Source organism: Sciurus carolinensis, chromosome 1 (assembly GCF_902686445.1).
Source record: "Sciurus carolinensis chromosome 1, mSciCar1.2, whole genome shotgun sequence".
Taxonomy (NCBI): Eukaryota; Metazoa; Chordata; class Mammalia; order Rodentia; family Sciuridae; genus Sciurus; species Sciurus carolinensis.
The window spans coordinates 3,878,812-3,906,201 of record NC_062213.1 but is presented as its reverse complement, the minus strand read 5'-3'; the positions used below and the strand labels follow the sequence as shown (position 1 = coordinate 3,906,201).

The 27,390-nt window shown below is 50.7% G+C and overlaps 1 protein-coding gene across 5 annotated transcripts in view; it reads right to left on the bottom strand.

The window, feature by feature from the left end:
* The window catches only part of Trappc9 (trafficking protein particle complex subunit 9), a 533,127-nt gene extending 510,007 nt beyond the window's left edge, over nucleotides 1–23,120 (bottom strand). For 3 of the 5 annotated variants that reach the window (XM_047546065.1, XM_047546089.1, XM_047546100.1), the window contains exons 1-6: nucleotides 22,983–23,120; nucleotides 20,150–20,347; nucleotides 16,932–17,525; nucleotides 7,744–7,889; nucleotides 5,789–5,914; nucleotides 441–467 (exon numbers count right to left, since the gene is read on the bottom strand). In XM_047546065.1, the coding sequence (XP_047402021.1) occupies nucleotides 441–467; nucleotides 5,789–5,914; nucleotides 7,744–7,889; nucleotides 16,932–17,515 (883 nt within the window). In that variant the 5' untranslated portion in view covers nucleotides 17,516–17,525; nucleotides 20,150–20,347; nucleotides 22,983–23,120. The remainder of the gene's footprint in view (nucleotides 1–440; nucleotides 468–5,788; nucleotides 5,915–7,743; nucleotides 7,890–16,931; nucleotides 17,526–20,149; nucleotides 20,348–22,982) is intronic. The other 2 variants (XM_047546081.1, XM_047546072.1) reach the window with 2 other exon arrangements.
* Nucleotides 23,121–27,390: the final 4,270 nt, after the last annotated feature.

Below are 27,390 nucleotides of genomic sequence, written 5' to 3'. Positions count from 1 at the left end.
ACCCACCTGTATAAAAAAAAAAAAATGCAAAATTTCTTTCCCTGTTAAGAACACATGTGCAAATGCAGTAGGGAATTTGAAGTCATTTGAAAGGAACACAGCCACAGAATCGGAGTGAAGTCATTATTATCAATGAATTCAGAATTGACAGGACAGGCATGCGCAGTGCATTCAGAAAATTAAGGCACACTTCTCAAACCATTCACTTAACCATGCTAGGGCAAGAATTTTCTTCAACAGACAACACAAAGCAACAGGGTGCCCCATCAGACAAGGACCAAATAATAATCAGGTTTTTAACAGTTCTGATTTAAAGTTTCTTAAATCAGAATGTTCCCAAGATCACAATCCAGAAATTTTAACGATTCATTCACACCACCATGAAACAAGCACTTAAAAAAAATAAATAACCAAAAGAACTAAGTACATAGATGATGTACCTGGATCAATGAGAACCTCCTGTGCCCCTGGAAGAGAGAACAGATTAGGGTCTTTTATTTGGAAAACAAAACTACTTTTAAAGATAACTACTAAAACACATTTCATAATTCACAGTGTTGAAAAATCTGGACACTTGAAGGTGATCAGAAGAGCAACTCAGAGTCAGTGCTACCAGTACGGGGCCTTTGTGCTGCAGAGAAAGAAAGAAAAGCCACTCTTACCATCTCCTCAACAGGCAGCTAAGTGCCTCCACATTCTGTGCCCCCACCTTGCAAACTCCTGCTCCAACTCTTTTCAAACGAGTATGAGAGTTTCTTATTTCCAGAATTAAGCCTAGTGAGAAGGGAATATTGTTTGTGCAAGTGTCGGTCAGCACCCTGGAACAAGGGATGTGGGGCACTGTACTGACACCCACTCCTGCACTATGAGGCGCACCGTGAATGTGGCTTCGTCAGCAAGAGGTAGCATTTCCATTCTCTGCCTTCACACTCTTTAGTCTCATCCCTCAACGGCTTGGCGCAGAAGCGGGAGTGCCGCAGTGGGGCCAGGACACACTCCCTACAGACACACGGCCCCAGCCCAGGCCTGGCTGCCACCCAGGACCTCCAGCTGCCCTCAGCAATGCCCTCCTCAGAGGCCTGCTCACTTCTTCACTGGGTCTTTATTCATAAAACCATTTCCTCCTAGTTCAGTCCCTTAGTAACTGTCTGACACCAGGAAATGAGTGCTCCAACACAGAAACTAGTAGCCAGCGAGCCGAGGTCGTCCAGGAGGACCCTGCTGCTGAACGCGGTGCACTCTCTCCTCTTCTCTCCACTGTGCAGACACCAGCAGCCCTGCACAGCTGAGAGGGTTCACTGGACGCACCTGGCTTGGTGCAGCACCTGCGCTCAGACCCACTCAGCTGAACCTGGGAAATGAGGCGCTGCCCGTGGTGCCAAAGGAGTCCCACTAGTGAACACACAACAGGCTGCGAGACCCAGGGGGCTCCGCGTTCTCATCAGCTTTAAGGGGCTGCAGACATGGTGTCTCTCATGAAGCTGCAGCCAGCTGGTTTCTAATATCAGAAGGAAAGTTCAACATCACCACTCTCTCACACAACACCTAAAATGCTGAGATGACAGACAAAATGAGATATAACTGGAATGCTTCTTTCAGGTATCCAGAAATAATGGACGTCGTGCTATTCCGAAGCATTAAATAAAGAATCAAATTAAAGCAACCTTGTTTGAATCTTCTTTACAAACAAGAAAATTAGGCCTTTAAAAAAACAGGTGCAACAGCTCCACCTACGGCTAAAAAGCCACCCACGCTGCTGAAAAGGATGCTGCAAAGTAAACTGCCTGCATACCAAGAAGCAATGAGGGGGTTTTAAAATAGGATGCTCAGAGACCATAACTAAAAGCTTACTTAGCACACAGTGAATTCAGCTTCAGGGAAGGGATGGTATTAGTAATTAATCTAAAAAGTTTCACACCCCTGCATGGAGACAAATCAGAGAGGCTCACAGAAACTAAACTGACCAGGAAGGGATCCTGGGCACCCAGTGCAGCTTCCTGGACCTCCCCCAGCTATCTGCCTATCCAGCAGTCAGACGCCAGGCTTCCTCCTAGGCTCTGTATTTTGCTCTATACCAAAACCCAACCATTCCCCAACCCTGCCACCATGAAGCCATCACTGACTTTGGAGCAGTAGACAATGTCGGTGCCTTGCATGGTGCCTCCCAAAGGGCTGCCACCGAGAGGCAAAAGCGCTCATGCCCCTCAGGGACACGCCTTCCCTCCCCCAAACAGGAAAGCTGAAGGTGTCAAGCCAGCACTTTCATCTGGGCCCCTGGGCAACAGCGAACAGAAAGAGTCAAGCTTTTCTTCAATCGCAAAAGAGACAAACTCCTTCCCTGAAAACAGCTCAATATCAATTTTCCTAAACTTCATAGCTATGGTCCACTTTTGAATGACAAGTTTCTAGTAATTTAAAGGTTTGCAGTGGCTGCTTATGTGGCAATATGAATTTTGAGTTATAAAAATGTATATTTTATACAGATAATTCTAAATTCTTCAGCCTGCAATAATTTAGCTATGCCCTATCTTACCAGGATGACACTGATTTCACCAAAACTTCATGACCCATAATACTTTACATCACATCCATACATACCACAAGCATGCACGTATCCAACATGCAGTGGAAATAAACCCTCGACTGCGTTTTTCACAGATGATCCTCTACCCAGTCTGTCACTGTGACGGTTACTCTGTATGGCCACTGGGTGCTCTCAGCGGGTTCTACTGTCACAGTCACAAGAGGTGAGCAACCGCATCCCTCCCGCAAACGAGGAAACAGAATCAGGCCACAAAACTACATTCAACATCAAGAAAGAATACAGAGGTCTACACTCTCAAAACTCACTAGCTTGAGTGACTTGATCTTTTCTTCAGACTAAAGACTTCACCAAACCAACTCAGTCTTTACGGCTTTTTTGCTTAACAGCATCACTAGAAAAACGGAGAGTGACTGAGCAACAGCTGAATTTTCAAGCCACTTTTTTTTCTGCGCTGGAATCATTTTTAATGTGTTGTTTTTAGTGCTTAAAAAGTTAAGAAAGTAAAAAGATATTGACTTTGAAGTGGTTAGCTGTGAATAAGACGTTCGTAGAGACACGACTTTAGCCTTGGCCACTCTGGCTCCTATTTCCAGTGACTCCTCTTCTTGCAAGGCCACAGAAGCCTCTCACTCGCAGCGTTTCGGCCAGGGCCGCTGTGGCAGCAACTGGGAAGGCCCATTGTGTGATGGAGCAGCTGGGTCACAGCCCAACACTGATGCTCCCCTGCTGGCTAAGCCACCTGGCCTCAGTGCCTCGCCAGAGAAGCACTGGCACCCATCCTCTGACACCCACTGGGCACAGCCGCTGGCTTGGGGTACTGAATGACTCCTCGCTAGTCTGACCACATCCCTCCCCGTGGTGCTGTGAGAGGCCCACCCTCACATCTGCTGAGCAAAGGCCCTACCACCAGCCAGGCCAGCACTGTTTGACAACTCTGAGAATGATGGCTACAGTTACTGAGTTCAAACGAAATGAAAAGTAGAGACGACCATAAAAAAGAAACATGAGTCTACCATAAGCATTTTCTTAGGGATTAATTATAGACTATCCTATCCATTTTTAGATAAACTGTATCATCTGTTAATCTCAGACTTACAGTTTCATATATGAGTATCCAGAATAAACCATTAGTGGACCCAAACTCTGATACCACAAAAGTAAAGTTTTAAAAAAAGAATTAAGACAAAAGAAGAATTAAAACAAAACAAGGCAGGAGTTACAGAACTGTTTTAGGCTAAGATAACTCAATTTTCAGAAGGGGGAAAAGTGCCCCTTTCTCAGAGGAAATGTGCCTGACAACTACACGATCCTGGTCTGAGACGTTGGAAGTTTTCAACAGTACCCTTGAACTCAGATCACTACTTGGCAACAGTAGTGATACTAATAACAGCTGTTAACATCATCAAATGCTGGGTCCTAATTTACACGTGCACCTCATTCCACCTTCTCAGCAACCCTGTGGGTAGAACTATTATCATCTTCCCTGTTTTACAGATAAGGCGACTAGGGCACAAGGAGACTACACAACTTGTTCCCGTTCACACTGGCAGCAGCCGGCCTCTGTGCCCCTGCTGCTCCACTGCTGAAGAGGGACCTGAGCTATGCATCCCCCGAGATGCAGGAAGGGTGTCAGCTTAAACGATCAGCTGGTCTAGCCCTCCTCTCAGGTGGCAGAAGCCAGAATCTCCCAGCGGGGTGAAGCAGCTACAGACCCACTGTTCCCGACACTGACACAGACGTGAGGCCACTATCTGCTCATGAGGTCCAGCCTGTGGACAGGTCTGGCTGTCACACTGCCTCCAAGGAGGTGGATCACTTCCAGGCTCCTGGGTAGGTGTCCCTGCTGTCCCGTGGGCATCAATGGAGAGCCCTCCCCAAAAGCAGTCTTCAATAGTACAAGTTCCCAAGACCTTCACGCTACGATGAGAGCTGAATAAAGACATTTTTCTATGCGGACAGAGCAGTTTTTCAGCTTCTTTAAAACTTCTTTGCCTACATTCAGCCAGGGGGAAATGCAACTCTGCCCTGAAAGGCTTCTAGTCTCACCAACCACATCAGCAGAACAGTCCACACACTGTCACCTCTTCCAGCCACAATTTAAAGAAAAGAAAAGAAAACCCTGGGAAAGTGACTCCCTAGGGCACAGAAGGGCTTCCTTACAGAGACACGGGGACCCTGCCCTTGTGTTTCTGCAGGAAGGTGACGTCAGCAACTGGGAACTGACTGGGGAGAAACAGTAACACTTAGAAGGCTGTCACAGGGACAGCAGTCACAACCACAAGGCACAATGCCAGAGCCTTACAAGGCAGACCAAAGCACAGGAGGCGTGAGAGGAGGTGCTCCTCTCTCCAGCCTCTACTCCCACACCCTCCCAGCCCGCTTCGCTCTGCTCTCGGCTAGTGAGAGGTACCCGGAGGTCTCTCTGAAGAACCATCAGTGCCCTCTAGAACTGCCGGACCTCATCTAAAAGCTGCACGGGGCTACCAGGACCCGCACGGCTGTGTGGCAGCACCCAGTGCCCAGAAGCATCTAGGGTCTCTGCTAATGGATGGACACCTCCAGGCCAACCCTCTACACACACTGACCACCATCTTTTCTGTCAGGGGGAAAAAATGCAGGCTGACTCTGGGGGATACCCAAAAACCTCATGAGTCAAAAACCACCTAGCAATTTGGTTTCTGCATTTTTCACCACACTTGGGGACTTTGCAACATGATGACTACATCCCATACCATGAAGGCCAGTTTACTTGTTAAGGGTTAAAGTTCAAGTTCACTTGGACTTGTAGGGTTGCTCCTCCAAAGAAGTGTTTTCTCTGGTCATTGATGACAACAAACATGAGCAAATCAAAATGAACTCCTTAAAGAGAACTTCACTAACCAGAAAATCCAAAAACAGCCCAAGCCCTACATTAGCAGTTAAAACTGACCTCTGGGACCAGCCTCATCCAATAATAGAAATGGGGGAAAGGGTTCAATGCAGATCCTCAAGGTTATTCCACCATGGAATTCCATGCCAGAGTTCCAGAAATCAACCCAACACTATGATCAACTGCATTCAGTAAGAAGAATAAGCACTAGAGAAAATCAGAAGAAAGTGTCTCGTGTGCAAGAGTTCTGATTCAAAAGGTCTCACACTTTACATAAGCACTGATCAGCCCTAACTCAGAGGAAAAAGAGATAAACTCCTCCTGCTTTCTTTTAAGACTGCAAGTCAGAGACAGGAAGAAAGAGCAGAGTTTACCTGGTCGATGTCTGTTGGCCGCTTCAGGAAGTGAGCTGCCCTGGAGCCTCCGAGCCCCAGCCTTGCCGCCGGTCCCTCCAGGATAGTGGTAGATGACAGAAGCTGAACACAGTCCTTCCAGAGCAGCTGGATGTTAAAGAAAAAAAAGTGGGGGATAAACAGTCAAGTCAGTGGCCCAAGAGTAGTTCAATTTATAGTAGCTAAAAATGATTTAAACAGCTGGATTATTTGAAAATGTCAGTTTTTCCTCAAAACAAAAATGAAATCTGAACATCAATGGTTATGCGACACACAGAAACCGGCCACCCGGCTTTCACAGGCCTCGTCAAGGCTGGCAACACACAAAGCCCACCAGGCTCCAGGGGCCACAGCGTGGGCGTGCAGGTGAAAGGTGCACCTGTCCACTCCTGCAGCCCCAGGACCAGCACAGCAAGGCCTGGTGGATCCTAGACCTGCAGATACAGGAAGCCTGGCGTTCCCTGCACTGAACACACCCTCTCCAACACATGCCCACTCCTCCAGGACTCTTCCCAGGAGCCAGGCTCAGGGGCGTCCGTCCTCTGGCCAGCAGGAATTCCCTCGTGGTCTCAAGTCACACTATAGGTTCCAGAGTCCAGCTCCCAAGTTCACCCTCGTCATCTTTATTCATTTATTCAGAGGTGCTTAAACTTCTGGTCTTGAAATTCCTTGACACTCTTAAAAATTACTAAGGACCACAAACACTTTTGTGTGCATGTGTGTGTGTGTATGCGTGTGTGTGGTGCTAGGGATGGAACCCAGGGCCTTGTGCATGCAAGGCAAGCACTCTACCAACTGAGCTATGTCCCCAGCCCCTTTTCCTTTTTAATGTGATTTATGCCTATAGGGATTTGCCATATTACAAAATAAAACTGAGACGAGATTTAAATATTTAGGTATTAATTTCTTTTTAAATGATAATAAGCGGGGCTGGGGACATAGCTCAGTTGGTAGAGTGCTTGCCTTATAAGTATAAGGCCCTGGGTTCAATCACCAGTACTGTAAAATAATAATAATAATAATAATAATAAGCTAATCGCATGTTGTTTAAATGAAAAATATGTGTTCTCCCAAATACAAATAACATACTGGAAAAATAGCGTCGTCTTACATTTTTTAATCCCCCTAATGCCCGATTCACTACGAGACAGCGGGGTTCTCCAGCCTGCTTCTGCCTGCAGTCTGTAGCAACGCAGGTGCTGCACAGCCTCTGGAAATCGCCGCCACAGCCTTGGAGCAACCAAGGGGAAGGACGCAAGGGCCTATGTGTGCTTCCTCAGGAGCCGCTTCAAGCGTGCACTTCAGTGTGTTTAGCACACCCCCAGCTGTGCTACCTCACCACCTGCCGCCAGGGCATGTGAGCACCCAGAAAGCAGCCGGCCAGTAGCCACCACTCCCCTCCCCAGGCCTTCGCAGCGTGGGTCTACCTTCCACGTCTGTTCTGGCCTTGGCACAGTGTTCTCAAGGCCCACCCATGTAAGAGATTTTAGTATTTTACTCTTTCCTGGGGTTTTTTGGCGGGGAGAGGGCAGGGAGGTACTGGGCAGGGAGGTACTGGGGATTGATCCCGGGGCACTTAACATCCCCAGCACCAGCACTTTTTATTTTTTATTTTGAGGCAGGGTCTTGCTCAAGTGGCCTAGGGTCTCGCTAAGTTGCTGAGGCTGGCCTTGAACTTGCAATCCTCCTGCCTCAGCCCCCTGAGTTGTGGAAGTACATGAGTACACCACCCCCGGCTATTTCACTAATTTTTATGGCTGAATAATATTCCACCTTATGGACATTCCACATCTGTGCACCCACTCATTATCTGATGTATGGAGGTTCTGGTCAGAGAGTGCAGGAGGTGAGGTGTGGGCAATGGCATCCTAAGCAGAGGGCAAGGGCAATAAGAGTCAAAACAAGGGCCTCTGAGCATTCTGGCCAGGCCACCTTACCCCCCAGCCACAGGAAGTCATTCACTGAACGCAGCAGCTCCACCGACATGTGGTAGTGCACCAGGGCGTCCTGCAGCATCCCAGCCTGCAGGCACAGATCCCCCACGTGTTTCCGCATTCGTCCTTGGCACCGCTTCTTGTAATGTCTGCAAAACAAAGTGCAGAGAGACACGTCACTCTCACTGCCTGCTGCACCCGGGCACACTACCCACTCCCTCACTGCTAGACACTGCTAGGGAGGCAGCCTCAGGTTCTGGCACTGGAAGCCAGCGACCATCAATGCCAGTTATATGAGCCGGAGGGCTCCCGACTTCACAAAAGCGCTGCCAAGTGACCCTTTAAAGGCAAAGGTGTGCAGGACTCCAACTATGGATTTCACCTGGACAATACTGCAGCAGGACATTTCTTTTCATCTTTCCCAATTGCAGCATTAGCACAAGAAAGTTTGTGTTTCAGCTTTTTAAAAAATCAATTATGTTGCACTTTAACGTTAACTCTATTACTATTTTATGAAGAGAGAAATGCTGCATATTATTAGCCAACCATTTGGCTTTAGCAAACAGGACCTTTATCTTCACAATTTCAGAGCAAGCTTTAATAAAGCCTTCAGGGCAGGGCCCGGGATGCATGCTTCAGCTCTTTAAATATTGGCAAGGACATGCTGTTAAATAATGCAAAGGCTTCAAACTCCATATCAACTCAGAAGCCAAAGCAACCATACCCAAACCTTTATCATATGAAAATAGTCCTAATCTTCTGAATATCAAGTTCCTTAAGGTATGATTTTTTTTAAAAGAACAGCATATGATTACACAAATGGTGTGAATCTACATCGTGTACAACCATAGAAATGAAAACTTGTACCCCATTTGTGTGCAGTCTGTAAAAATAAATAAATAAAATTTAAAAGAAGTAGTAGAAGAAGAAGAAAAAGAAGAACAGCTATTACGTGTTCCTTTGGAGGAAGCAATCGCATCCAAAATGAGCCTGCAGGATTCCAGAGGACAGCCGCTCCTACTTGATGAGTGGGACCCACAGCGTCAGGGTGAGGCCACCCCATCAGACCTACTGCCTGTGTGGGAAGCCGTCCTTATTTAGCAGAATCAGACTAGCTTGAGCCATGGGATGCAGAGGCCTGCCAGGAAGCATGTGGTGCTGTGTGGGAGTGGTTCCCTGTCTCCTTCTGGAACTTTCCCCCTAAGAGAATGGCTTCCCTAACTCCACCCTATCCCCGCAGTCCCGGCCCCCTACCTGTATGTTATTAAATAAAGGAGAGTGGTCAAGTTGTTGTTGAAGAGGTCAGACCTGTCACGCCCCCTCTCATTTTAAAAGAGTACTGGCTCTTGTGTGTGTGTTGACTAGATAAGTTTTTGGGTAATAGACAGAAAAACCGCCAGCATCCTCCTCCAGCAGTTGAGCCTTTCCTCCTCCGTGCGGGACGTGGCAGAGAGGATTCCCACAGTCCTGAACTTAACAGGCGCTGGCTAGCCTGAAGTTTATCTCGTCTATGCCAAATGCTTGACCCAAGACCTGACCTGAAGAGAAAGGGGAGAAGTCGCCCACTCTGCTCGCGTTCACTCCGCCCACGAGTGCTCCCTGAGAAACACGGCATTCCCGCCGTGCCTCCACCCCCACCAGACTGGGCCACCTCAACAGCCTCCCGCTGGTCTCTGGTCGCCCAAGCAGGGCCCCTCCTGAGCTTCTGCACGCCAGAGTGGCAAAGCCCAGAGCTGCAGTGTCACTCTCCTGCTTCAAGCCTTTGAAGGACCCCCAGTTCTAGGAAAACGGGGCTCACAGAAGCTGCATCCCAGGCTCCTCCCACGGTTCATGGGGTCCACATCGAGGCCCACGCGCCAAGGGTGTCCGACCAAGGCTCACACCATATCCAAGGAGGCCTTCCCTCCGCACATGGGAAGGTGTCCTTGCCGGGCCCCTAGAGCATTTCATCCTGAATGGACTGCCCATGCTGGTAAGCTTCCAGGAGGCAAGGAGGTTCTACATGGCCCTCTGCCTGACACTCCTGATAAATGAAGGTACGGCCCAGGGGCAAAGCAGCTCACGCCCATCCCAACACCCGCTTTCCCCAGCAGTGTGAGCAGAGCAAGACCCCTCGCTGCCTCCCTCTGCTGTCCACTCTCCTAAATATGGGCTCCTCCAAAGTCCTCTTTTTCTGGCCCCACGAGCCTCCTCTCACCCTGAGCCCAGGACAGGGGCTGCTGGGAGCTTTTCAGTCCAGCACACTGTCCCCAGTCCAAGTCCCAGTCCCAGTTCCAGGCTCCAGGCTGCAGACCTCTACCCACGCTGCCCTTCCCCCTGGACAACTCCTAGTCTGTCTTCGGAACCTAACACAGAGCCTCCTCCTCCAGGAAGTCTTCCCTGGTAGCATGCTCCAGCTCTTGGCTGGGCTTCCTTCAGCAAGTTATACATCGATACGTGAACCTAACAAAAGTGTACATCAGGGCTGGGGTACTTGCCTAGCATGCACGAGGCCCTGGGTTCCATCCCCAGCACCACCACCAAAAAAAAAAAGTGCACGTCTGCTATAGTGAAATACAGCTGGAAATTCTTCACAGGTAAGAGGCACAGCGCTGGGTGGTGGTTCAGCAGTGGAGGCTCGCCTAGCACATGTGAGGCACTGGGTTCCATCCTCAGCACCACATAAAACAAAAAAATAAAGGTCTGTGTCCATCTACAACTAAAAATATATACATAAAATAATTATTAAAAATTTGTTTTGAGGGCTCGATTGTAGCTCAGTGGTACAGCACTTGCCTTCCACGTGTGAGGAACTGGGTTCAATTCTCAGCACCACTGAGAATTTATTATTTATTTATTAAATAAATAAAAATTCACTGTCAACTAAAAAATATTTTGGAAAAAAACGTGTGTTGAAACATAAGACCTACAAAAAAAGTCATCTAAATAATCTGAGTTTTTCATACTAAGGTCATATGATTCAATGAAATCATATAAAGTATTTTTATTATAAAAAAATTAAAGTAATGTTAATACCTTGGGAGGAGTCTACAATCCCATACAAATATAATGCTACCCCAGATTTACATATACTAAAAATAACTACCCTCAAGAGTTCTATATGTCCCAAAATTGGATCAATTCAAGACTAAAAGTAATTCTGTTATAATCCTCTGAACAGCGGAGTAAGAGAGAGATAACAGAATTAAGACAATTCAGTTTCTAATTAGCTATGATAATAGATAAACAACTAAAAGATTGTAAGTCGATTGTAGTAAAATTCAGAATATAGGCTTTCTCACTAAACTCCAAGCTTTTTCCAAATGATATGGATCTTTTCTTCTTTGAAAGTGATGTGAGTTTTTTTAATCCCTCTAGAAGTTTTGAATTCTCATATACATTACATGACCATTCACTATGCTAATGGAAATGGAGAAAAGCCCGCAAGAAACGGGCCGGGCCAGGGCCGGGGCTGGGGCTGGGGCTGGGGCTGGGGCTGGGGCTGGGGCTGGGGCTCTGCGGTGGGCGCTTGCCTCGCGTGTGTGAGCACTGGGTTCCATCCTTAGCACCGCATAAAAATAAATAAAATAAAGGTACTGTGTCCACCTACAACTGAAAATATCTTTAAAAAAAGAAACAGTATGTTAAAATTAAAAACAGCGAGCTAAATAAGTTTTTTATATAAAGTTAAAAAAAAAAAGAAGGGGGCTGGGGACATAGCTCAGCGTGGTAAGTGTCTGCCTAGCAGTGCACAAGGCCCTGGGTTCAATCCCGGCACCACAGAGAACAAAAATGAAAAAGTATAGCATGAAGCTGCAGTAGAAATAAATTTAACATTAACACAAGATTCAAATATTAAAAATACAATTTAGTTGGTTGCAAATTTTAAAATAGTAGTGAACTTCAGAGCTGTGAGCGACAGAACGCAGCCTCAGAAAAATAAGCACGCTCTCCACAGTTCAAAGGGCCGTCCGTCTTCATGTTCTTTGGCCATCCCAGAGGCACAGGTGGTAACGGCCACCGGCCCACCGGAACTGGAGTGGTGGGAGGGCAGCGAGCTGAGTCAGAGGCCGGCCACCCCGTGGGCGCTGGTCTGCACGCCCCTGGCTCCGGCACAGTGAAGGGAGGGGCTGCCCCAGGGGTGCCCAGCACACAGGGCCCACCCCACAGCGGGGCTCAGCGGCACTTCCCTTCCACAGACGACACTGAGGAGCGTCCAGCTGGAGGGGCTGGGCTGCTCAGCAGTGGGGCTTCCTAGCACACAGGGGGCCTGGGTTTCATCCCCAGCACAGCCAAAGAACCTGAGGAAAATACAACTAAAGGTACAGATGGCACTATTTTCATGACTTAATCAGATTTTTTTTAAATGCTTAATATATTTGTGGGGTTTTGGTACTATTTATATGGCTCATGAAAAATGAGCGCTTAGTGTCCCAATACAAAAACCAATTTACATGCAAAAAAAAACGTATAAGTTCATAACGAAAGAAGCTGCACAACAGTTTGCAATTAAAATCCAAAGGGACTCTGAGGAAGGCGATCTCTTTTGGGGGAAGGTGTTCCATAGATTTAAAGTCTTCCCATAATTAACCAGCAGCTGCCTCTCATGATTTCTCACTGGGACGTTTTGCAGGGGGGAGCCTTTCCATTACAGACATCACGTAAATGCAATCAAGAGAACACCTCGCCAGGTGCCCAGGTGGCACGGTCGAAGCTCCAGACAACCATACCCATAAGCCCTGAACAGAAGTTAAGATGCAGTGCTTCACACTCAATTTCAGGAGATCTACTGGCATTTACTGATACTGCATGTTGCCTGATGAAGAACCAGAGACAGACCAGTAGTGCCGACTGACTCGTCTGAACCTCTCCAGGCTGACAACACCAGACACTCCGCACGGAGGAGCTGCTGAAGGAAGGAGGGCTGAAGAGACCTCGCTGGAAGTGCACATGCGGGGCTGGGCGGGGCTCAGCAGGAGAGCCCAGGCCCAGAGTGTGCAGGGCTCTGGGCTCCGTGCCCAGCACTGCCAGAAAAAAGGAGAGAATAAGGTGCAGCCGTGTCTGCTCTCACTCTGCACAGGCGCATTCTCTGCAGCCGTGTTCGCGCAGCAGCGTCAAGGGAAACACAGCTCTCTGGCTGTGAAACACCAGCGGCGCCCAACCACCCGAGAGGTCTGGGCCTCTCGATGGACGCCAGCTCTGACTTAAGAGAGGTTCTTCTGAGAGATTTCCTGGAAGGTTCCAACTGTCCGGTGACATGTGTAACGGGGAAAAGGCCTTAGCAGAGAGCACAAGCCTTTGAAGTCGGACAGGCCTGAGCTGTATCATTCAGCTGTGTGACACTGGACTGGTTACTGAACCTCTCTGAGAGTGCCACTTCTGCAAAATGGGCCTGCCACCACCCACCTCAGAACACAGGTGACATGAAGGAAGCCTGCAGGGAGGGAGGCCTGGTGGTGCCTGCGTCCGGTGGCTCCTCCGCCCCGCCTTCTCAGCTGGTACTCTCTCCTCCAGGAATGCGGTCTGATGTGCTCACGTGTTTGGCTGTGTACCCACGCAGCACGCTGCCTTACACTTGGAAGGCTCAAACGAGAACTGCCTGCCCCACAGAGAACGTCCGCGTTCCAGGGGGCTTGCTTCTTTAAGTCTGTAACAGGAAGACTCTTCCAGAACTGGCCCACAGCCCTCAGCCCTTGTCACCGCTCTCCCTGGACCCCACCTGGTCTGCCACCTGTTGGGCTGGGACCCCCTGCTCAGCCTGGAGCCCTTGACTGTCCCCTCCCCACTACCACCAGCCCCCTTGCATGGGCACTCCGGTGTCTGAGCCAGAATGGCATCTGGCCACACGGGGCCTTGACTTCTTCAGAGCCGCCTGCCACTCGTCCCTAAGGACCAAGCCTAGAAAACACACACCACCCCCGTCTGGGCCCTCCTCCAGCCTCCTGGTCTAACCCCAGGCCTCCCCCCGCCTCAGTCTGCAGTCTCCCCAGATCGTCCACATCCATGCGTCTAAGTGCAGGCCGGAGAGCAATGACTCTCCCTAGCCCGAGTCCCAGACTCAAATCCAACTCCTCTGCGATGTCAGCCCCGAGCTCAGACCGCCACTTGAGACGGGCACCTGCCAGTCTTCCCCTCACCATCAATGGCCCACTCCACACCCAGAGTTGAAATCCTGTCTCTAAAGTACCCCTGAGCTTGGTTCCCAGGACCTAGCACAGCACCCAGCAAGCACCCACTAAATGTGTGCTGAGTCTCACTGGAGGGTCCTCACTAATGAGGGGGTCTCTCCTGCCTGTTCCACTTAGGACAGACACTTGTCCCTGACACAGGAGGCCCAGGACAGGGATTCACGAGTCCAGACAGTTCCCGGGTGATGGCCTTAACGACCTGCCTGCCAGAGGTGGGCAGGCGAGGCGGGCAGAGCCCCGGCTTCAGCGAGACAGGACGGCCCGCAGTCCAGAGGACCTGTCCTGCACTTCCCATTCGTCGCTCTTTGGTGCCCCGCCTGAATGTAAGCGTCTTTCTGGAAGTCCAGCCTGTCTCGGTCACTGGAGCCACAGCGTTAAAGAACACACCCGGGCAGCAACAGTGTGCAGAAGTGACACTTTGCCCACAGCGTGCTGGGACCCTGTCCTCGGGGCTGACCGCGGCCGCTGGAGGTGCCAGGTCAAATGAGTGACGTGCCAGCAGTGGTGGACATGGGTCTTCCTGTCTGGGGATGGGGGAAGGCTGTTGCGAGGACTGTGATGGCAGCGGGGACCCCCACTCACCCCCACCCCCAGTCCGAACGTGGAGGCAGAGAGGAGCTGGTGGCCAGGGCCAGAGGTCCCAGGAGCCAGCTGTGGGAGAGGGCTATCCTTCCCACACTCAGCAAGCTCGCCCCAGCCCTCCCAAGGGGGCGAGGGGCTGGGTCAGTCTGGGTCACCTCTGCCCCTGCTGGGGGAGGTGCCCAGGCGAAGGAGGAGGGGAGGCAGGCTGGAGGTGAACGAGGAGGTGGGGGCGGACGGCCCCCCAGCAGCGCCAGCGCCCGCCCGCCTGGCACGCACTCCAGAGCCGGCTGCCATCATGCACGTCACGTCGCCAGCCACGGCCCCCAGCGCAAGCCTGAGCGCCCGCTCCCAAGCCCAGGCTCAAGTCAGGCGCTGCGGCCCGCGGCTCCCCAGCTAACCTGCCCTGAGATCAAGTGGCACCTCGCTTTCTCAAAAGAAACAAAAAGGCTGATAAAGCCTCATCTGTCACCAAACATGGAAGACCAAACAAGTCCTCCCCAGCAAGTACTTCAACAAGTATCAGACACCGATGGCCACATGCCAACAAAGCTGCAATTAAAACAATCAAAATCAAGGCTATCCAGCTAACACGCGGATGGAGGCAGCAGGTAAGTATATGGGAAAGCAAGAACAGCGCGAGAAGCCAGGCGCAGGGCAGCCGGCCAAGCAGCGCACACAGCCTACCTTTTCAGACCCAACAACACACTCACAGGGCGGTATGAGAGAAAAGAAAGGAAAGGAAAGAAAGAGGAACAAGCAACATTAGAAACGTACAAGAACAACTCTGAGAGCTACAACTCTACACATACGAATGATCGTGGCTCCGCAGGCAGGGCAGGCGGGGGCCTGGGGCAACACACACCCACACCCAGGGCACCTGGACGTACATCCGGCCACAGAACGCGTGTCCGTGCAGGAGGTGCAGGGAAGGGGAGAGCCAGCTCTGCTCCTGCGCCGGCCCACAGCCTGAGAACGTGGGAGCTGAGGGGTACAGGCCACCAGACCCAGGACACCAGCCACCAGGAGAGTGGATCTGCCCAGATGGCTGGCCTCACAAGCTACCCAAGTGCAGAGGTGACCGGTGTTCGCAATCGTGAGAATGGGGACACCAGGAGAGCCCTTTATCCTCATCCTCAAGCCAAGAGCACACGTGCAGCTGAGGAAATGAAACTCCCACAGACCCACAAAGCACCACACGATGCGACAGGCCCACTCTGTGCTTCCAACTCCTAGGCCAGACTGGCCAGCTGTTTTGGGTTCTGTGACGTCTCCTCAGACTTACCACCAACCAGTAAGCTGCCATGTGGCCACAGAGCAGTTCCAGAAGCACCCGAGGATCTGCTCTGGGGCAGACCCCGGGCCATGCGATCCTCAGATTACCATTCCAATCCCACAGTGAGGAAGCGACTCGAGTGACCAGGTGCCTCTGAGGCCACAGGCCAGGGGTCACAGCACTCTGCACTCCCCCCAGCAAGAGGGGCTCCCTCATGCAGAGGCTGCTGCTAAACTTGAATACACCTCTACCACGGGGCAGCAGCACTGCAGGATGGAGAAAGGGCAGCGGGCAAAGGGAAGAGGAGACCTGGCCTGCTTCCTGCACCAGGGACGGTGTGAGACTGACTCCCCACTCTATCTAGCACGCCTTGGCACACAAGGAGTGCAGCACACTCCCGCTGGCCTGAGGCAGCTCTTCAGAGGCTCCCTGGCTGTGTTTCTGTGTCGCTGTGGCTGTTAGGTGAGAACCTAGGACCTAGTTCTTGCCTCACCAGAATCAGCATCTCATGTAGGAATGAAAGTGATGAGTCTCAATGAAATTTTTCAGGGCTGACAATATAGCTCAATGGTAGAGCACCCACCTTGTATGTGCAAGGCCCTGGGTTCAAAAAAAAAAAAAAAACAGTTTCAAACCATGCTACCAGGCAGTGCTATCCGACAGAAACAAAACACAGGCCACAGAGGTAAATTTAAGTTTCTAGTTGCCACATTCTTAATAAGTAAAAGCAAAGAGCTGAAATAGATATAAATAATACCTCATTTAACCTGACATATGAAGTCCAGGCAAAAAGATATCAGTGAGCTACTCTATGTCCTTTCCTCAGCAGTGAGTCCCACAACCAGGCGTGCATGTTCTGCACAGCGCACCTGGACAACACTGGCCCCCTTGCTGCACTCAACACACGTGGCTGTGGCTGCTGCACTGGTCAGCAGCTGCAGGAGTCTCACCAGGTCCCCAAGGGGACCAAGTATACACACTGACCCTGGGGACTCCCCTTACTCTAAGGCCACCCTGTTTTTCAAAGTCATTGGCCTTAAAAAACAACAGACGACACCTCTGTCCCCACTGCAATAGAACTCCACCATCAGCACCCCCTGTGCAGAAGGAAGCAACCCAAGCTCTCGGGGCTCGGGCCCCAGGGTCAGCAGTTCCCCAGGTCTACTTACCTACTGTCCGTGTCCAGCCCCACAAAGTCCTTCTTCTCAAAGGGGACACAGAGGAGAGGGATCTTGTCCCCAGACTTGTCTGTGGCCCTGTCCAGGCGCTTGGACTCGAGCACGATGAAGAGCGACTCGATGAAGTCCTCGATGCGCTTCTCCACGGAGCTGCAGTCCTCGTAGCTGGGGTAGAAGGCCACGTCCGGCCGCTGCTGCTCCGCCACGTCCCCCTGCAGCCCGAAGACGAAGAGCCGGGAGTCGTACAGTGTGGAGCCGTAGATCTCCTTCTGCACGTGGAACTTCTCGAAGGTCTGCGGCCAGTCCTTGGCCGAGAAGCAGTCGGTGATGGTGATGAGGCCCACGACCTTGCGGTGCGTCTGGAAGTCACCCCACTCATTGTTCTCGGGCGGGTAGTGGTGCCGGTACCGGATGAAGAGCGCGCGCTGCGAGTCCCGCATGCTGAGCTGGCTCACGGCGCAGATCCTCCTGTAGATGCTGAAGAAATTCTCCTCGGAGACGACGCCCACAGGCTGCACCACCACCAGCAGGGTCTGGTGGTCCTCAGCACACTGCATGTAGTCGGGGACGCTCATCCTGAAGGCCCTGTCCAAAGAGAGGAAGCTAGACTCTGAGGAGCAGTGGTGGCTCAGCGTGGCTCAGGGAGGCCAAGCAGCCTGTGCTGCTATCCCATCAGTAGTGGGGACAGCAACCTCAACACCAGCACCAGGTCTACCCCGTGGGGCTTGTGGTTCTACACCGGACATCACTGTGTGACGTAAGTGACCCATGCAATGTCACTGAGGCTTACTTTTCTCTTTGGTGAGAAACCACAGTTGAAACTAACCATGTGCAAAATCTCATCATTCACCTTCCCAATGTTCATGAGCACAGAAAAGACAGGCTGCCAGATGTGCTCATGGACAGGAAGCAAACATCGTAAAGAAGTTAACTCTCCCAACTGGACAGAGTCAATGCAATTCTGATTAGAATTCCTACCAGGTTTTGTGTGTGTGTGTGTGTGTGTGTGTGTGTGTGTGTGATAGTGGGGATTAAACCTGGAGGTGCCCACCACTGAGCTACACCCAGCATTCCTTTTTTTTTCTTTACCATACTGGGGATTGTTCTGCCAACAAGCTACCATCCTGGTCCCTGTTATTTTTTTTATTTTGAGACAGGATCTCACTTAACTGCTCAGTCAGTCCTTGAACTTGCAGTCCTTCTGCCTCAGTCCCCCAAGGAGCTAGAATTACAGGTGTGCACCACTGCACCTGACCCCTACCAGATTTTTGATGAAATATAACAAACCGATTTATGGTCAGGAATAGTTACAAAACCCCTGAGGTACCACCAGGAAGGGGCATTTATAGACCAGGTAGAACTGCTAATGGAGTAACAGGCTGTCTTTGCAGCATGATAAAAATGTTCTAATGCTGACTGTGGTGTTGGCTGTGCAGCTTGGTCTGCATATGATCCAGGCCACTAGCTCATATTCTTAGGTTGGTGACCTGGATGATATCTCAATAGAGATAAAAAGCCACCGTTAGCACAGCATTCTCACGGAGATAATTAGCCTGGCGAAAAGCATTCAAGCTCAGAACCAGATCCACACACACGAGGAGATGTGAAAGGCAACAAGCTACCACTGAGCCACGGCAGGAGATGGACTCCTGGACGGACAGCCCGAAGGCAAGCCCGGCACCAGAGCATGCGGAAGGAAGACGCGTGTCCCGGAACACAGGCCTCTCCACACCTGGAGCAGGTCCACCGCGACGGCAGTCAGGCCACTTGGCACCCACCAGCTTGACAAGAAAACGGAGGCCTATGCCCGTCACCCCAGCAACTGGGGAGGCTGAGAGGAGCACTGCAAGCTCAAGGCAAGCCTCAGCAGCTCGTGTGACCCTGTCTCAGTGCTAAAAAGGAGGGGGGGCGTGTCTCAGAGGTAGACGGTCCCAGGGTTCAACCCCTAGAACCAAAAGATAAATAGTCTTTATTGTTATAAAACATACATAAATCCTACCATTGTTCAGCACACAGTTCTGCAGCATGAAGTGCAGTCACACTGCTGGGCAGGCCTCACACCCAGCTCCAGAACTCTGCATCTGAAACTCTGTGCCCACCGAACACCAACTCCCCTGCCCACGGCTCCTGCGCACTGCCACGTACTCCGTCTCTAGGACTCTGACTCAGCAGGTACCTCACATAAGTGAATCACGCAGTTTGTCCTCTGGTGACTGGCTTACTTCACCCATGTCGCAGCATGTGCAGGATCCCCTCCCCTTTTCAAGCTAAATAATATCCCATTGTGTGTAAATAGCGTGTTTGGTTCATTCATCCACTGATGGACGCGTGGGCTGCTCCTACTTTTGGCTGCCGTGAATACTGCTGCTATGACACAGCTATACAGACAAAAATATGTAAGTATGAAAAGCAGCAAGCGTTCGCAAAGCTGTGGACGAAGGCCACTCTCCCATTCAACAGATGGGAGCACAGAGAGTACGTCCACTGTGGAAATTACAAAGGTGGCACGCGCACGCCCTGGGCCTGGCCACTCCTCCTATGGAAACTCTGGCACACAGATGGCAAGGAGACATAAACAGAGTTCACAGAAGCCAGATTCAGAGATGACGTGAATGCCTACCAACACAGGAAGGGATAAATACACTGCAATAGTGACAGCAAATGACCCACAGCTATACTGCAGGAATCCGGATGGACCTCAAAAATACAATGGGCAAGAGAAGTGAAACGCATTGCAGACTAATACAAACAGAACAATTCCATTTGCATCACATTCACACACAGGGAACAGCAGCGGTGGGGTGCAGCTCAGGGGCAGAGCACTTGCCTACCATGCACGAGGCCCTGGGTTGGATCCCCCACACAGAAAAAGAAAAAAAAGAGGCAACACTGAACAATATTTTGTTGAAGAATATTTACAAACACATTAAAACAACAAAAAATAAAGAAATGTGGGCAGCGGCACTGCGGGAGTGGAAGGGTGGGATGGTGAGGAGCGCAGTCCTGCGCAGCAGGTACGGCTTGAATGGTCATCCTCCAAACTACACAAGCATTTCATATTTGATGTGTACTTCAAAATTTGTAAAGAATCCAAAATATGTATTTCAAATATTATATATTGAATGTTCAAACATTATACATTTGATGTTATATTTTTCAAAAATTGTTGAGTTATGAAAAGGAAGAAAGTCAACCTTCCAAGTGCTTACAGTCTAGCACGTGACAGGCTGCCGTGTGCGGGACCACAGTCCTCCTCCACCCAGGGACTCTGCTGCTCCTCCAAGGCTCCTCTCCAGGAGAAAGCGAAGACTCAGAAGTCACGTGTGCTGTAGATGCCGTTCTGCCTGAAGACGGGGACAGTGGCCTTGGACACAGGTCTGAGAAGGGGAGTGTTCTATTCCTCTCCTCTGAAGAAAAATGAGAAAAACAAGAATGTGTGTGCTCGTCATAAACCTGCAGCAAACCTACTAAGTGCCTGGTAAACATTCACCATGACCATCATTTCTTCTTAGGGTAACTTCCTTCTTTGTTAAAAACATTCTTAGCAGCACACAGCAGGGTGCACCTGTGGCCCTAGCACTTGGGAGGCTGAGGGGGGTCAGGGGGCTCGCTTGAGCCAGGAGTTCAAGACCAGCATGGGCAACATAGCAAGACCATCTCACTCAAAAAAAAAAAAAAAAAAAAAAAAAAAAAGTCACGTGTATGAAACGCAGATGCAAGCAGAGGTGGCTATATGTCTCTCAACTATCCTGTCTGGGCAAAATCGAAGACATGCAACCCAGTGACCCTCCAGGCTTTGGGATTTCACCTACAAAGTCTCAACAACTAGGTCCTCCTCAGGGTCACTGAGAAGCACAGGAGGAGCCACACCCATGCCCTGGCACACCACCCAGCAAAAGTTGTCCCTGAAGCTTCTCAGGACCAGAGCAAATTCCTCATAAACTTCTGCCCTAGATTCAAACCATGCCTCTAACCCAGGAAAAAACGGCTCTTAGGGGCGCTGGCAAAGGAAGCATACTGAGACTGCACCGCTTTCACACTCAGACTCCCCAAGCCCCTGAGGCAGGTGCAAGCCACATCAGTCTCACAGAGGAGGCCCAGGCTCAGCAGCCGCTCTGGTCCTGCTCCGCACCAGCACTTGGAGCCTGCGCTTCCCTACTGCCTCCTTCCAGGGAATCTAATGGAACATAGCCTGGCGCAAGGTGGTCAGCATGTCGGAGACAAAGCTGGCACACATGTAAAAACATCAAAAATGTATTTGTTCAGCATGGTAGCTTCTCCAAGAGTGAAACAGGGCAACCAGAAAAGCAACATTCTATTCCCAGGTATATACCCAAGAGATCTGAAAATACCTGCCCATGTCAAAAATGTTCATAGCAGCAGTACTCAAATTTGCCAAAATGTGGAACAAGTCAAATGTGCACTGTGCCAAACAGACCCACAAAAGATGGTCTATCCATGCCATGGAATGTTTTTCAGCCACAAAAAAAGTACCAAGAACTGATACATGCTATAACCTGGCCTTGACAGCATCATTTGTGCCCAAAGTAAGAAGCCAGACACAAATGACACGCGTCACACTAATGTGAAGTGCCCAGAACATGCAAGGACACAGAAATCAGTGGCTGCAGGGCCATGGGGAGCAGGGGGAACAGAGACTGCAAATAGGGGTGGAGCTTCTTTCTGGGGTGATGGAAAACATTCTGGAATGGCAGTGGTCCCACGGCAGAGGATACACTGAAACTCTCCGGACAGTACACTTAAACAAGCAGGTTTGCTGCTAGGTCAAGGACTTGCCAATAAAGCTGTTATTTTTTAAACATTTCTTGAGTATGGACTGCATGCCTGTGATCCCAGATCCTCAGGAGGCTAAGGCAGAAGGATCACAACTTCTAGCAACTGAGCCAGACCATGTCTCAAAATGAAACTTTTTAAAACCAGCTGGGGATGTAGCTTACTAGTAAAGTGTTTGCCTGGCATGCCTGAGGCCCTGGGACCAATCCTCAGCATCAGGGGGAAAATAAATTTCTTGACGATTATTTTTCCTTCTCAACTACTAGTCTGTTGTGTAATTTTAAAAACAAAACAAAATCTTGACAGATCTGGAAGACTGCAACATTCCTAGGTCTTTGACATCATGAGGCCCAGGAAGTAGAAATCAGTGCTTTTAGAAATGAACAGTCACGGGTTTAAATGCGGGGGGATGCCTCAGTCACAGCCTCAAACCTTCAGCTCATTTTGAAATAAACTGAGCCTGGCTTTCAGCAGTGCAATTTCCCTCTCCACAAAAACATGTGAAGACAACACACACTGCATCCTAACACCAGAAAACTTATAGTTGAAAGGCATTTATGGGTGGGTGCGGTGGCGCACGCTTGTAATTCCAGCTACTCTGGAGGCCGAGGCAGGAGGATGGCAAGTTCGAGGTCAGTCTCAACAACTTAGGAGACCCCGTCTCAAAGTGAGTGTTGCTCAATGGTGGAGCGCCCCTGGGTTAAATACCCAGCATCACCAAAACGTCGTCGGGAAGGTAAGCGGGCGCGGGCGGAGGGGTGACAGGCCAGCGCGGGGTGACACTTTCCTGCCCCACGGCTGCACCGGGACAAGCGGGAGTTGCAGGGAAGGGTTCGAGGCGCTCCTCCCGCAGCAAAGAGCAGGAGGGCGGCGGGTCCCGGGCGAGGGGCGTGTCGCCGCCCGCGCCGGGGCGCCAGCCGAGGGCACCCGGCGAAGGTGGACCCCGGGCCGACCAGGCGGGCTCAGGCCCGGTCCAGCGGCAGGTGCGGCCCGGGTCCCAGGCAGGTGCGGCCGGGTCTGCCGCGGGCGTGGACACGGCCCGGGGCAGGTGTGCGCAGGACGACAGGCGTCGGGGCGGCGAGCCGGGCCGACCGCCCCCAGGCGGGGAAGCGACCCGGGCAGGGGGAGACCCGGCCGGCAGGCGCGGGCTGCAAGCCCCTCCGCGGGACCCGGCGGCTGCACGGCCGCCACACGCGCCTCCCCCGGCCGGCCGGACTCCCTGGCCGGAGCCCCCCGCTTCGCACTTACGCAGCCGGCGGCCCCGGGCCGGAGCAGGAGCCAACGGCCTGGCGGGCTGCGGGCCGAGCTGCCTCTGCGGCCGCTCCCCCGGCTCAGGGCTGGAGCTTCCGACTGGGGCCGAGCGGCGCCGCTCCTGCGCGTGCGCGGACGCCCGTCCTGCCGGCGCTCCAGCCCGGGTTTTCAGAGAGACGCGGGGAAGCGCGTGAGGCAGGAGGAGCTGGACAGGATGGAGGGAGGGTGGGACCCGAAGGAGCTGAAGGCGGGGGATGGTGGGAAGAGGTGGAGGGGGGAGGAGGGAGGGACCTGGAGGAGCTGAAGGCGGGGGATGGTGGGAAGAGGTGGAGGGAGGGAGGAGGTGGAGGGACGGACCAAGAGCATCTGGAAGGAGGGAGGAGGGAGGGACCAGGAGGAGCTGGAGAGAGGGAGGAGCTGGAGGGACGGACCAAGAGGAGCTGGAGGGAAGGAGAGGGAAAGGACCAGGAGGAAGAAAGGAAGAGATGAGGGAGAGGAGCAGAAATGAAGAGCAAGGTTTTTGCTCCTAGGGCCGCACACCCCCCCCCCAGAAGGACCTGTCCTGTCTCCCAGCCATCTAATCCATCAGGGCTAGTAGTAGAGACCCCTGCACGCCTGGGTTCTGGAGGCTGAGGCAGGAGGTTCTCTAGTTCAAGGGCGGGCTCAGCAAAAGCAAGGCGCTAAGCAACTCAGTGAGACTGTCTCTAAGTAAAATACAAAATAGGGCTGCGGATGTGGCTTAGTGGCCGAGTGCCAATCCCTGGTACTCAAAAAAAATTTTTAAACTCTAGTGACAGGGGGCAAATGGATGCTATAGGTGGAAACATGAGGTTAAGGGAATAATTCTATAAAATGGGCCCGCTGTGTTGACCCCCACGTTTTAACTTTTAAAAAGCAATTTACCTGCAGCCTTGCCTGTCTGAAGTTCACAAGATATGTTACACTCCTCAGCAAGCAACCTGTTATCTGCAGGAGAAATGCAGGCCCCAAAATGCAGATAAGAGCACAAGTTATTCTGAAGGGACACACACACACACACACACACACACACACACACACACACACACACGTCGTGACCCTTACACAGACCAGATCCCAGAACTCAGGGAGATAAGGATCATCCCCCAACCATAAAACATTTAAGGACAGGTTCCAGTTCAAACTGGTCCACTGGGGCAAAGTCTGGGGCAAAGAGACCTAGAGTTGTCATGGTAGTGGAGACTTGGAAGTCTAAAGTCATCCTGCTATCAGTCAAAAGTCAAGAGGTGGGCCTGGTCAGGACGCTCAAGAAACTTCTCGGGGACCGCCCCCCCCAGTAAAACTGCAGAGCAAGAGAGGTGTGCCACCCCATCTCTGAGAGGACCCACTCTCTCCCTTGGGCGTGTCTCTCTGTCCCTTTTCGTACCCCTTCTAATAAACTCATGGCTGCTACTCTCAGCAACATGTCTTGAAATCTTTCTTGCATGACTAAGAATCAGGGTTTGCAGGGGGACTTCATGCTGCCTCAGTTTCCCAGAAGGCCTCAGTGCACCACTATCCTTCGCTCTTTTTGCAGGTAGAGAGACTGAGGCCTGAGTGTGTGGGATTGCCTCCAGGGCATGCTTTATCTGCAGGGTGGCAGGGCCAGGCAGAGATAGCCTGAGCCTGGAGCCTGCACGTCCCAACTGGAGGACCCCAGCAATCAAACCACGGAGGGTGCCGGAGCACTCTATCAGCTCCAGGACCACAGCACCCAGCTTGCCAAGCAGGGACGGGAGCCACTTAAGGACGTAAACTGCTCTGGGTTTAGGACAAAGGAAAGAGGAGTCATACAGGTAGCTTAGAATATGCACAGCACAGAAGGAATTTTTTTTCCTTGCAGTACAGAGGATTGGACCCAGGGCCTCCTGTGTGCTAGACAAGCATCACTCTCCCACTGAGCTACATCCCCAGCCTCAGAAGGAATTCGTAATAGGTGGCATCTCCAGGGAAGACAGAAAACAGAGGGAGTCTCTTCCCTTTGTGTATTTTTAATGTTCTGTTTGAATATTTTACCATATGCATGCATTTCTTTTTCAATTAAAAATATTTAAAAAATAAAACAGTAATGGAAGCCAAGACTGGTTCTCTCAGCAAACACAGCAGCAACAGAAAAATGGTCAGAGCCAACCCTTCTGCTTTAAGCTAGCAAGCATTTATTGACCCTCTGCTGTGTGACCAAGACTGTTTTACGTCTTATTTTATTATTCATACTTTTATAAAATAATAATATGCTATCCCTCATCCCTGTCCAGGGCCAGGGAAAACCAGTTGAGTTTTTATTGAATTATAAGGAGTAGGAATGATGAATAAACAAAACACATCTTCAGGGCAAAGCAGGTAGAGGGGATTTCTAGCATGCCAGGGGGCCGGGAAGCCTTTTCAACAGAGGCGGAGGGGGAGGACTGAGGAAGAGTGCCCACTAGACAACACAAAAAGCTGGTGGGGGGCAGGGGAGGGCCTCCTCGGTGCTAGGAGCACCTGTGGTTAACAGTTACAGCGCACAGAAGAGAGACAGCTTAAAAAGCACCAGTAATGGAGGTCTGTGTGACAGCAGGCAGGCTCCATGCTCACTAAGGGACTTCACAGATCCACAAAAAGTAGCTATTCTGAGCACTGAGGTTCAGAAAGGACACACCATTTGGCTGGAGTCACACACAAGTGGCTGGTGCTATTTGGGGATGCTAATGCAGGGCTGTCTGACTGACTCCACAACCTGTACTCTTTCCATAGTTCTTTTCTAATTCTCTATAAATGGATAAGACAAGCAACTGGGAAAGCTGGCAAACTGAAACATTGTTTATTTTTGTTCAGCATTTCCCTATTTATAATACCCATTTTATTATTTCACTGTCCCAGCCAATCTGCAGGGGAGGAAGGAACCATCATTCTGAAACTTTATTAATGAGAAAATAGATGCTCATCAGGTGTGAGAGGTTGCACAGCCCCAAGACTGCCAAGTGGGGGTGTCCAAATCAGGCCCAGGGCTGTCTCTGGGACTTGGTTCTGCTTCTATACCAGCTTTAACATCTCCCAAGCATCTGAGAATGGATACTGGGATTCAAAGAGCACACAAAGACTGCCCTGGTTAGACACGCAAAGTTGGAAGGAACCTCTAAAATAATATGAGCCACCTCATACCCATACCAAATCCCCTCTACAAAAATCCTACAGAGTCTGGGTGTGGTGGTGCACACCTGTAATCCCAGGGGCTTGGGAAGCTGAGACAAGAGGATCATGAGTTCAAAGCCAGCCTCGGCAATTTAGCAAGGCACTAAGCAACTTAGACTATCTCTGAATAATACAAAAAGGGCTGGGGATGTGGTTTAGTGGGTTCCATCGCTGGTACCAAAAGAGAGAGATTGATTGGTGGAAGGCTCTTTTCATCTTCTTTATTGGTACTGGGGATTGAACCCAAGGGCACCTAACCCCTGAGCTACATCCTTCCCCTTTTTATATTTTATTTAGAGACAGGGTCTTGCTGAGTTCCTTAGGGCCTCACTGAATTGCTGAGGCTGGCTTTGAACTCACAATCCTCCTGTCTCAGTCTCCCAAGTCGCTAGGATCACAGGTGTGAGCCCGTGTCCAGCTTGGTAGAAGGCTGTGACGCCATGTCTTTTTCTATTGTCTGGGGTCACTGTAACAAATGACCATAGACTGGTGGCTTAAACAAGTGTTGATTGCTCAGGGTCCAGAGGTCAGAAGTCTGAAATCAGGAAGCCAGCAGGGTCCTTTCCAGGGAGGGTCCTTGCTGTGGTCTGAGTGCCTCCCAAGACTCCAAATGCTAATATTCAGTCCCACTGTGAGGAAATGAGGAGGATGGAAACCTAATCTGACCTTGGCATTTAGAGACGGAGGTCTTAGGAGGTGATTAGGGTTAGGTAGTAACCTGTATGGAGCTCCTATGATTACATCCTGGTGGCTTTATAAGAGAGGTCAGACACATATCCAAGCGCTGTCTCTGCCCTGTGCTGCCTCAATTTCTGCCTGCAAGAAGGTATCCCCAGATCATGAGCCAAAATAAGCCTCTTTTCTTCACAATTTATTCAGTCTTTGATACTGTATTATTAGAAGCAGAAAACAGACTGATACAGCCCTCTTCTGAGCTGCAGCCTGCTGACTTCTTGTATCCTCACAGCAGATAGGGAGCTGGCTAGTTCTCTAGTCCCTTCTTAGGACACTAATCCTATTGGTGAGGGCAAAGTCCTCATGACCTAATTACCTACCAAAGGCCCCACTAATACTATCACACGCAGAATTAGATTTCAACATGTGAATTCAGGGGGTACACATTCAGTTCATAACAAGGTCTATATAAATTCTCCAGTAAACAGAGCCAGAATCTGCTTCCTTGAAACATTCAATCAAGGGGTCTCAAAGCATAGGA